General features: G+C 44.7%; 1 protein-coding gene across 2 annotated transcripts in view; it reads left to right on the top strand.

The window, feature by feature from the left end:
- Positions 1-346: 346 nt before the first annotated feature.
- The window catches only part of lasp1 (LIM and SH3 protein 1), a 31,116-nt gene continuing 20,608 nt past the window's right edge, over positions 347-10,854 (top strand). Inside the window, exon 1 of one of the 2 annotated variants that reach the window (XM_061089325.1) lies at positions 347-681. In XM_061089325.1, coding sequence (XP_060945308.1) covers positions 613-681 — 69 coding nt within the window. In that variant the 5' untranslated portion in view covers positions 347-612. The remainder of the gene's footprint in view (positions 682-10,854) is intronic. The other variant, XM_061089324.1, reaches the window with a different exon arrangement.

Genomic DNA, 10,854 nt, shown 5'->3' with positions numbered 1-10,854 from the left:
GTGCAGTGAACGTGGCAGATGTGTAACAATGTGATTTGAGATCACTGCATTGGTAAAGTGCCCCCCCCTCAAAGAGAGAAACAAACAGATGAGTGCGTGAGTTTTCTGTGTGAGCGCAGATGCAGGGGGGGGCGAGGACGCACGCGCACGAACGAGGCCTGACCTGGATTCTCACCACCCAGAGTGCGCGTGCACGCGGAGGTTTCCACAGTTTCACGTCAAACGATGATTTCTCGAAATGTTTCTCTCGCGTGGGACAACATTTGAAAAAAAAAATCCTCCCTCTCTGGCTCTTCCCTTTCTGCTCGGGCACGCGCGCGGGGGGGAAGCGCCAGGCAGAAGGAGGAGGAGGGAGGGGGGAGGTGTCGGGAGCGCGCTTTCCGTGTCTGGTTAGTGGACTGACAGCCAGCTGTGCGGCTACAACGACAACAACAGCCTCCTGGATCTGATTCGTACGAGCCCCCCCCCTCGGTCCCGCTAGCCCGTCCCGACCGCGACCACCGTGGCCCGCCCGCTCTCCCGGACTCGAACACCCGACGGCACACAGCCACCACCCGGCATCCCTCGGCGGTTTCCGTGCTAACTCGCTGCGAAGAAGAGCATTCCTCCAACATGAATCCGCTGTGTGGCAGATGTAACCGAGTCGTTTACCCCACGGAAAAAGTCAACTGTCTGGACAAGGTACGAGCACCTCCCTTACTTTCTATTCTTCTTCTTTTAGAGAAAACACCGAGTGTGACCCCCCCTCCTCACGGAGCTCATTCCGGCACGTATCTTTTTGTGAATGAATCGAGCACCCCCCCCCCCCCCCACCACCAGAGGACAGGTACGTCGCTAGCTAAACCAGCTAGCGGCTAGCGAACGTCTGGGGAAACAACGTGGACCGGAATCGAACACGCACCCTTTAATGAGGTTACACTACTATAAACCCTCTTTATTTGGCATATATCATTTTTATCCTATCAAGACGGGGGTTAAAGGCAGATTTAGTCCGGACTAGCTCCCCTCGGTGCTTCCAGACAGCCGGGGCAGGTCCGGGCCTGGCTGGCACCGCTGCCTCCAAGAAAACGTCTCACACGTCTCACACCTTCCGCATCAAGAAATACGCACTAAAATGATCGGGCCCGCTAATAATAAACGCAACCCAGGTCTTTGAGGAAACAGCCACAGTCCCCAGAACAAAGCTCTTCTTGTCCACCGCTGTGAGAGGCAGCGTGGACTGATGTCTGTGTCCAATTCGCTGGCTAATCCATGTCAGGGATGAGCAGTTTGCCAGTCAAACGTGGTGGACTAATCTCAGCCGAGGTGCTAATCACATCAGTTTTACCCACAGTCCCACCATCGTTCATGGGATCGTCGGTTTGATCTCAGATTGCTGCTCCTGTGACACCTCCAGCTTTTTGAGGGAGTGGAAGGTGATCATATTGCATTGATTTCCTGCTGCTGCAATTTGATTGTATTTTTTTTTTTGTAACAAGATAAAGGAGCAAAATGCAACATGGTTTATTTACAAGATGGGTGGATTCTTCTCTGTCAGGGTATGAACAGGCATGGCTACACAGTTTTACAAAAGTGTGGCTTGGGGCAAGTAGATAATTTGTCTAATGGACGTCTGAATGGCTGAAGAAAATCAATCCCTGTTGAGACGTACTTATCTGCTTGGGTTGACAGACAGGGGAAGGTGGAGAAAGGGCGCACAAAGCACATTATCTGAAGTAACATCAGCTCTTGATTGGATGCATTACTGGTCCTCTGCAGTGATGTGTTCTTGAATGCACCATGACTAATGTTTTCCTCAAACTGCTCCAGGCTGGAATTGATTTGTCTCCGAGACCCTCCTTTCGTGCACAAGCATTCCACTAACGTTACATTGTCGTTTTAGCCCATTCGAAAAAACTGGTATCGATGATGAGAACCCAAATTGCCACAAGTACACCCTGGATGTGCTGGGGGAATGTGGCCTGTGGCAGAGTGCATTCCAGCAGACAGACACTCCCATAAAACGTGCTCTGTCAGAGGCCCGCTGTGCTGTCTCCCACCCTGAACCACGCTCAGGAGAGTAGCCTGGCGTCTGTCTTTGCTGTCTTTCCGCATCAGCGCTCGCCCCTTCGGACACGCCAAAACAACCTCCTCTTCTCCGTCTCCGAAGCACACTCACACTGCCATGCTCATGTGTTCAACGCAGACAAGGCCACATTTGCCGGGGACTTTCCCATGTGCTAGGCTAGCTCAGGTGAAGGCAGGAGACTTGAGGGTTTGTGTGGAGCTTCTGAATTGGTATTTTGGCCACTCATGAATAGGTTTTACCTGACAGTCCTCTTCTATAATATCCCTGTGTGGCGAGGCTGAGCCACAGAGGCTTGTTGGTCTGTCAGCTTCATTCTTTAATAGCAGGGCTGGGCCCGGAGCGAGCAGCCGAGCACATGCAGAGACAGGAAGTGAATTCAGGTTGAGGCTGTTGTCGATGAAGGTTTGGCCTTGTTATTTGGCTTCCTCCTCAATACATAAATGCGTGTTGATAGTAAGGAGTTAGACGCTGCATATTTGCCTCTAGTAAAAGGCTCGTATATGTCACCGTAGATTTTTGTGACTTGAGTTGAGCACTACTGTTGAACTGCAGCCAATAAACCTTGTAACAAGGAAGTAGCAACAAAGCCTACACCATTTTAATTCTCCAGTGCCTAAATTTCAAAATTTACCAGCAAAAGCTGTCACATTTGGGTTAATGCGTCATGTCCGGAGGAGTGAAATGATTTGTGTGTGTGTCACTTACAGATTAATAACCTTTTTCTGCACTCAGGAAGTGTGTATTTCCGAGATAAGTTGAGATTGTGTAAAGTGGTTAGGCGTAAAACTCATCTCTCACTCGAACACTTGTGTCTGCTGGAGAGTCTCTCTACTTACTATCACTATGGGCTGTCTGCACGCAATATGTCTGCATTCCAGGGCTGGTTTCTTTCTGCAGGTAGAGATGCAGTCCTACATCACGGCATATGATTAATTATCATTTTATTGTGAAATATGTACCATTATGTCATAGTTTACAGAGTGGTTCCTGGGTTGTAAATCAGCGTCTGTATCACTGAATGTAGTGTATGAAAGGTCTATAAATAATGTGAGAAACTGACATTATGTAATGACACCTCATCCATTTAATAAGTATGTGAAGTACTAATATTGCCGCTGGCTCTTGAAGATGTCTTTTGGCTCTTGAATTTGTTAGCAACGTCTAAATATTTTGAATTTATGTTTACAAACAGTATTGGATTTATTTCTCTGTCTCTCTCTGAGGCAAGACCTAATTTTGCTTGTTTCAGATCATAGCTTTTATGAAACAATCTCCCACTTGGCAGCAGGTCTCATAAGCTGCTGCTTTCAGACATGCGCTGAAGTCTGGACATTTTCCTAAAAGTTTTCCAGCGGTATATGAGAATGCAAATGCCATTCAGTTGCTCCGGACAACTTCTGGATCTTTCTCTGCTAGTTCCCTAGTAAAATGTCCAGGAAATGGAAATAGTCATTGAGCGAGCGGGTGTGTTGATGACGAACGGAGGACCGGAAAAAGAAAACAATACAAATATGTCAGGATGAAAAAGAGGTGCGCTATACACATAGAGGACACTGTCGTCTGATGTCAATTAAAAATACTACAAGAATCTGCGCAGGCGCCAACTCATCTAATTGTTCTGGACATTTTCCTATTGGTGGACCTGGACAATCTGCTGCTGCGTTCTTCACATGTGAAAGGCATACAATTTTTGGGGGGAAATATTCCAGTGTTCATTTCTGAAAACGGAGATAAATAAGTCCTGGCCTTCATTCTAAACTAAACAGCCCATTAGTAGTGGGGAAAGTCCAAAAATTATGGGTAGAAAAAAAATCTAAGTTTTAACATCGCTAACAGACAAGAAACCAACACATGTTTCAGTTATTCTGCTGCTTTGCTTTTGTTCCGTGATGTTATGCTATAAGAATGATCAACTACAGGAGGGGGTTTGACTATATTATTAACAGATTCCTTCTTTACTTTGAACGATGTGTTGTGGAGATGTAGTTGGCTTGGTAGCAGTGGAAGCACATCTTGGTTTACATGATCCCAAATGTTCTGACACAGTTGCCATTAACACAAGTGAGTGTAGCAATCAGATTTCATACACCATTTGCCTCACACTGAGTTATATGATACATACTGCGTGTGTGTGTACTTTTCCGCCCGTACATTTTTATTACTGAGCTAGCAGAGTTTGTCGATGTCTTATTTGGTTTCAATGTGGGATTTCTAGTTAAGATGTGAGCCCCGATTGGGCTGCTGCTTTTCAATCCCAGGAAATTGCATGAAAAGGGGGTTAAAGGTCAGACCTTTAAAGTCGTGCCGCTCTGTACAATCTCAACTGTATGAAGGAGCTTAAAACATGCAGCCCCATGATATAAGTATACAGTTGGGAAATTAAGTTAAAAATGGTCTTGTTTTAAATCACGAAAGCGTTTAGCTCTATGCGTTTGTTGTAATTCTTTAAGCACTAAACAGTTGTACAGGCATTGTTATTTAAATGGAGAACATTTGCCTGCAAACACTTTATCACTAACCCCAGTTTTAGAGGAATACGTCTACTAGCGTCTCTATATTTAGCCAGATTATTCTGGGTGCTGATTCATGTTATCCAAATGCCACAAGAGGTGAGGAATCTGTCCAGCCACCACCTTGCTTTGATGACTCACAGTCACAAACGCACGATTACCATCAAAATCAGCAGTGTGCAGCCAGGTACTTCTCCTTTGTTCATGTTTTAATCAGATAAAAGGAACTAGTGCACATGTTCTGTTTGTTTTCCCAATATTAGTACAGCTTTATTTTTACCCCCCTCACAAAAATCTGGACTCTCTTTGTGTCACTGCTTTAAAAGAGTTATAGAAAGGAAGTCAGAGAGATTGTGTTAGTCCCTATAATTGTAGCCTGATTGGATGTTTGTTAAATTCTATATATATTTTGACTGACGACAATGCAGAAGGGTTTTGACATTTCACCTCTACTCAGGCGTGTGTGTATGCATGCTACAAAGTGCACATCACAATCTAGAGTGGTTCAGAAAGTGTGTTGAGTGCATACTCTAGTTAGGCATGGTATGTCTTCTTGCCACTGGCTTTGGTAGAAGTGAATGGCACCAGGTAGGCGTATAATTAACTAACATTCTTTGATGGCTGAAGAGTTTCCTCTATTAGCACTAGCCAGATGTTGTGCTTTGTCTTTAGGCATTTTATCTTACTCAAGAATAGTCTTTCAAACACACACATACACAGACCACGCGGCTATAATGGCCCACTCTGTGTGCAAGAGTCTCTGGTGGTGTTTTTGTTTTATTTAACCACTATTGGTTTCAATTAATATCTCAATCAAGAAGAGCCATCACTGCATAATTCAAACTGCGGCCCTAATCAGCTTCTAACGTAGCAAACAAAGTGGTTACGACTGAAGTTAATTGCTACTGATTTGACCAAGAGATATCAGACATTTCAACAGGGACTCAAGGGATGTCCTTCAGTGCTATAAGGCACTAAATTCCTCTGTCGCTTATTGTGGTGATCACCAGAGGACTGGAGCATTCAAGTCCATTTAATAAGGGTTATTGATTGTGTAGACACACTTTTTCTTCATCTATAAATGGCATGATTTGGTCTGAAATTCTCAATTAACTGGTAAAGTAAATAAAACCAGCCAAGATTTTAAAAATCTGTCTGTTCTATAAGCTACTTAAAATGCTTTAAGACATGCACTTAACTCCACAGTTCCTCAGTATTTGCTTTGGAGGAGATGCATGTGTGAACGCAAATGTCTGAGTGAGACGCTCCGCAGTTCCTGCAGATTTTATTCTCCAGGGCTCTTAGTATAATGTCCGTAGAAATCCAGGAGAAGTTGATCTGTGAACACAGCAGGGGAGCCCCGCTAGATTCACTGCGACCAAGTGGGGGCTTGATGACGCTTCTAACAAGCAACAGGCGCAAACATTTAAAAAACTAATATCTCCAAGTGAAAAAGTGGTGACACACATAGAAGACACCGGCAAATGTGTCAAGAAAGGTTGTGGTGACACCGTTGTCTGTATTTTGTCAAGAAAATCACGTGATATATGCAACGGACTTAACAGGTCACTTCCTGTCTCTGTGCTGCACCTGACCCCTCCACTGCTCGCCTGAATAATGCAGCAGATTTGTTGCTGTTTTGAACTTGTCTGGGCAGAGAACCTCCCACTGTGTTGTGCCTGTAGGAAAAGCAAATTGCGGGCAAACCCCGTAGCCAATTCTCTAGATTTTACCCGCAGGTCATGTCTGAAAACGGCTTTTGGTACCCAACCAAAGTATCCAACTACCACTGCAACCATTAGTCGAATAGTGGATGGTAGCTTTTATGAAAATCGATTGATATTTTAAGTACTTTCTTTTAATTAAAAGAAGGAAACACACAAAAAAACAAGTGAATAGTCAATTAATTGAGATTGAACCAATTGGAAAAATCCCTTTTTTCTATCGGTAAAAGTCAATTGACAACGTTCATTTTGTAAATGTTTTGCTTTTGTTGTTTGACCAGAACAAGTGAGTGAGTAATGTGCCCTGTTTTTATCACAAACTGAGGTTGCTGACACAAAAGGCCTGGAGCTTTTAAAGACTTAAGGCTCCAGTATGCTTCTACGTATACGTTTCTCGGAGAGGGCGCCACAGGGTGGGCGAAGAGTCTTTTTGATTTTTAGCTCTCCGACCACTGTACGTCGGAAAAAATTCTCCGCCAAACCCATAGGTGGCGCAACGGAAGACGAGCTCAGAGAAGCCTACCCCATTTGGGAAGAAGAAGTCCATGTGTGTCTGTTTATCTCTGTTAGCTTGCCTCCCACACACTGAACCATGGCAACTAACAGAACTAAATAAAGTGACACCCAGCGGGTCAAAATGCTGATGTTATCGTTTCTTAGCGCAGCGGTTCTCCGGTCTTGTTTCCGAACTGTGTTGCTGATTCCACGGCTTGAATCTGCTTGAGGCTACATGTAGCTAGAAGCTATACGGAGCTAGCTCCCCCCCAGCTTCCACACTCAGTCAGCAGGGACTCCCGACACTAACTACTGCTATCCAGTGTTTGCTTCTAACCTGACGGTATTATAGAAACAGTGTCATGATAGAAGTAGAATTAAAGTCGTAACGGCGGGTTTTTGCTCTGTTACCACCGCAGTTAGCATGGTGGCTACCCCGCTAGCGCCGTTTTGAAAGCTCGTTATAACCGTATGTGACCGTGCACACATGCCGTCAGTGCTCTAACGAGCCACCGTCAGCCGGACACCTCCGCTGGCTTAACACACACGTCACATTAATCGTAGAATCATAGTTGTGTTCGTGTTTGTTGCTACAGGGAAGGAAACAGGAAGTTTGAGGTCCGGAAATACGGAAATGACGAAATACGGAAATTATGTCGTTCGCGGACCAATCACAGCCAAGAGCTGTCCGTGGGCTCTCCGACATAAACACGGACAGTTAGAAAAATCAGAAGTGTACGAAAAGCTCTCCGAGGCGCTCGGAGAGGGCGTTCCACGACGGATAGGGCGGTCTTATCTGTCCGTAATAGAAAAAACGGAGAGGCATAAATTGGCCTTTAAGTTGGACACTTTATTGTTTCCTCAGTCTGTAGTAAGTGAGAGCACAGTCTTGGTCAGACTATCACCAACCATCCCTCTGTTTGTGAAAACATGGTGTCTGAAATTGTGGCTTCCCTATAGCTGCAGGGTTTTTGTCCAGGCCAACTTGTATCTGGTTCTCACCGAGAGGGAGCAGTGAGGCTGACTGAGCATTTTGGCTCTTGATTGGCTCCTTGGATTGCATCTGAACACAAACAGACATATAACCTACATACAGTAAGACACACATGTATACATGCGTACACATGTGCCCTTGAGCTGCGCTGATGCAGGAAGACACTGCTGGGTTTTTTTCACGAGTGTTTTATTTCTAGGGCTCTGTCTCTGCAGTGTCCTCATTTTCCAGCTGACTGCCAGATCCCGCCTTGGCACCCAAGAGCCAGGTTTTCCTAGAGCAGGACTAGGTTAAGTGCTGGATAGCCTCTCTAACACACGTTTGGGCTCTTTCTCACACCCACATCTTTGTTTGTCCCTTCCCTTTGACATGCATTTCGTCTTATCACCAGCACCAGACTAAATCTATTCCTACCTGATATCGCCATTCAGATTGTGTGTAGATTTACATGAAATTAGTGGTGATTCCAACCAGGCACTAGAATATGTGTCACAAGTAAGCACTTCAGATTAGATTTCCCCTCCATGTGCACGTTTTGATTTTATCTGAGGGAATATGCAACCACTGATGATCTTATCAATAATAAAAAGCCTTTCAGCCAGATAATCTGCCTGCAGTGCCTAAAAGAACAGTGAATCATCTTTATCAGTTCTTCCCTTATAGGAGTGAGGGGTGTATTCAACTTTTGATATTGAGGGTATGGTGCAAATGTGGACAACTGCAGCCCTGCCTACCTCCAATTGAGGCCAGAGCAATCATTTCCCAGAGTGTCCTTTGAGATGTCTGCTGGGTATTTGTTAACCTACGGGTTTGAGTAAGGTCACCTGAGAGAGTTGCATTATCCACAAGGAGGTGGAAGGATAGCAAGGGCTGTCCTGATGGAATGTGGTTTAGCGGGTTGGTCGGGGCTTCGGAACAGTTTGCTAAACAGTGTTCAGCTGGAACTTGGTCTCTGAAACAGATCACAGGTCAATATTTATTCTGGGAAACAACGGTAGTATCAAAGTCCATACTCGGCTGATATCGCATCTTTCTGCACAAACGTTTTCCATTTACTTCTCTGTATAAGCATTTCACCTAGACTGTATATAAAGAGTTGGCTGCCTGCAGGATAGGCCATAAACACCTGCATCCTTCATGTTAGCAGATGGAACATGGACAAAACTTAAAAAAAATTTCTCGAAGAAGGTTTCTGTCAGTTTGGGTAGTTCTTTTCACACTGATGTATGTTTAAGTCTCAGTTTTTCTGATTTTGGGTTTTGAAAGGTAATATATATATATATATATATATATAAACGAGGTAGAATGTCATTGGTACAGGACCTTGTTATCTGGACTCCACACCTTGATAACTACTCTGTAGACATTGACTCCAATTTACATCAAAACTGCAAGATGTCAGCACCCATATGTTGGAAATGTTTAGCTACATTAGCTTTGTTAGCTTCAGCAATTGTAGACACATAATCTGTCTTTATATACAGACTATGGTATTACACAGTTTTGCCATCATTACAGATCTGGACAAAATGGGGAGAGAGTAACGGACAGACAGTATGCCTAAAAAGATGTCAGCCACCACAGCTGCAAGTCAGCTGAAGCTACAGGAAATGGAATCTGCCTGCTGTATGCTGTTGTTTGTAGAGGGATTTGCTATTGCAGTGCAAGCCAGAACAATGGAGAGGGAAGCAATGGAAAGAGTAACACAAAGTGTCCATCTGCAACTCCCTCCGGCCTCGATCGGGCTGTAGTGGGATGAGGAGTTTGCATTCGAAGGCTGGGCTCAGTGTGTTTGGCTTCGGATCACAGTTCAGAGCTTTGCCTTAGTTTTCAATGTGAGCCTGCTCTTTTATTTTAAATTTTTTTATACCTTGGTACAATATGGTTGGCCGACAGCTACAAACACCCATGACGCGCGCACACACACACACACACACACACACACATTCACTTGTCCGTTTTCAGAGCATACCACTCTGTGTGGTCCATTACATCCAGACATAGCAGACAAAACTGTTCCTAAGACCAGCCTGAAGCCACATTTTTGGCCATTCAGTAATGGAATCTGCAAAGTCTGACGTGAAATGCTCATTGTGCTGTGTGTTTAGTCATGTTTCCAAACACAGCGCTGCCATGATGGCATCTTCTATCGATCTGTAGCTTCCACAGACCTCAGTGTTATATAGCCAGCTGTAAATCAGTGCTGGCCTGTAAACATAAAAAATTAGAGATTATTTATTATAGATTTCTATTATGATTACCGGCTTCTTATCCTTAGAAGCCTGTGTGAAATCAAACTTGCATCCTGCACGTTTTTATTGCAAAAGTGATGTTATAGATCAAAAAACAGTGATGTTTTTTCCTCTGGTTTGAATCATCTGTTGCGTGTCGTTTGTTTTGAAGATTAGCGTTTTGTGTGTGAGCAATTGGTGTAGAAAGTGATAAAGAGTGGGTGAAATAATAAGGGATGTCAGAGCACCCTGAGGCCATGTTAACAAGGACTCCCTCTTTCTTTCCCTCCCATTTTTTTCTCTCCCTCTCCATGTCTTTGCACTCCTCCCTCCCTTCCCTTGATGATGGCAGGAGCAGCCAGATCATTGCTTCACATTCTGGTGTTTTCTCTCTCTTGCCCTCCCCTCCCCTGCCTGCATTGCCTCCCTTCCTCTTGCTCTCTCTAGCTCCTTCCTTTCATGTCTCCTCCCTCCCTCCTTCGAGTTTTTCGCCAATCCTCCCTCCCTCAATCCGGCTTTGAACCCTCAGGCCGCAGATCAGCCTAGTGCCAGGAGAGAAAAGGAAAAGAGGCGAGAGGGTGGGTAGGAGGAAGGGTTGTGAGAAATATAGAGGCACAGCTACTTAGAAGATGGATAGACGAGGTACAGAAACATGAAGGCCTGCAGAGATGACAGAAGGGTTATCAAGAGGTGGATTTCAGACCAAGCACAACCGTTGCATATATACACAAAACGCCAAATGTCACACATAACGTCCAAGCTAGCGGTCGAATAACGTGGGTGTAAAAATTTACACAAACTGATTAGACAGCAAAATACAGATACATGCTCA

The sequence above is a fragment of the Limanda limanda genome, chromosome 17 (genome assembly GCF_963576545.1).
Source record: "Limanda limanda chromosome 17, fLimLim1.1, whole genome shotgun sequence".
Taxonomy (NCBI): domain Eukaryota; kingdom Metazoa; phylum Chordata; class Actinopteri; order Pleuronectiformes; family Pleuronectidae; genus Limanda; species Limanda limanda.
The sequence above is the reverse complement of the archived record's forward strand: the minus strand, read 5'-3'. Positions and strand labels throughout refer to the sequence as shown.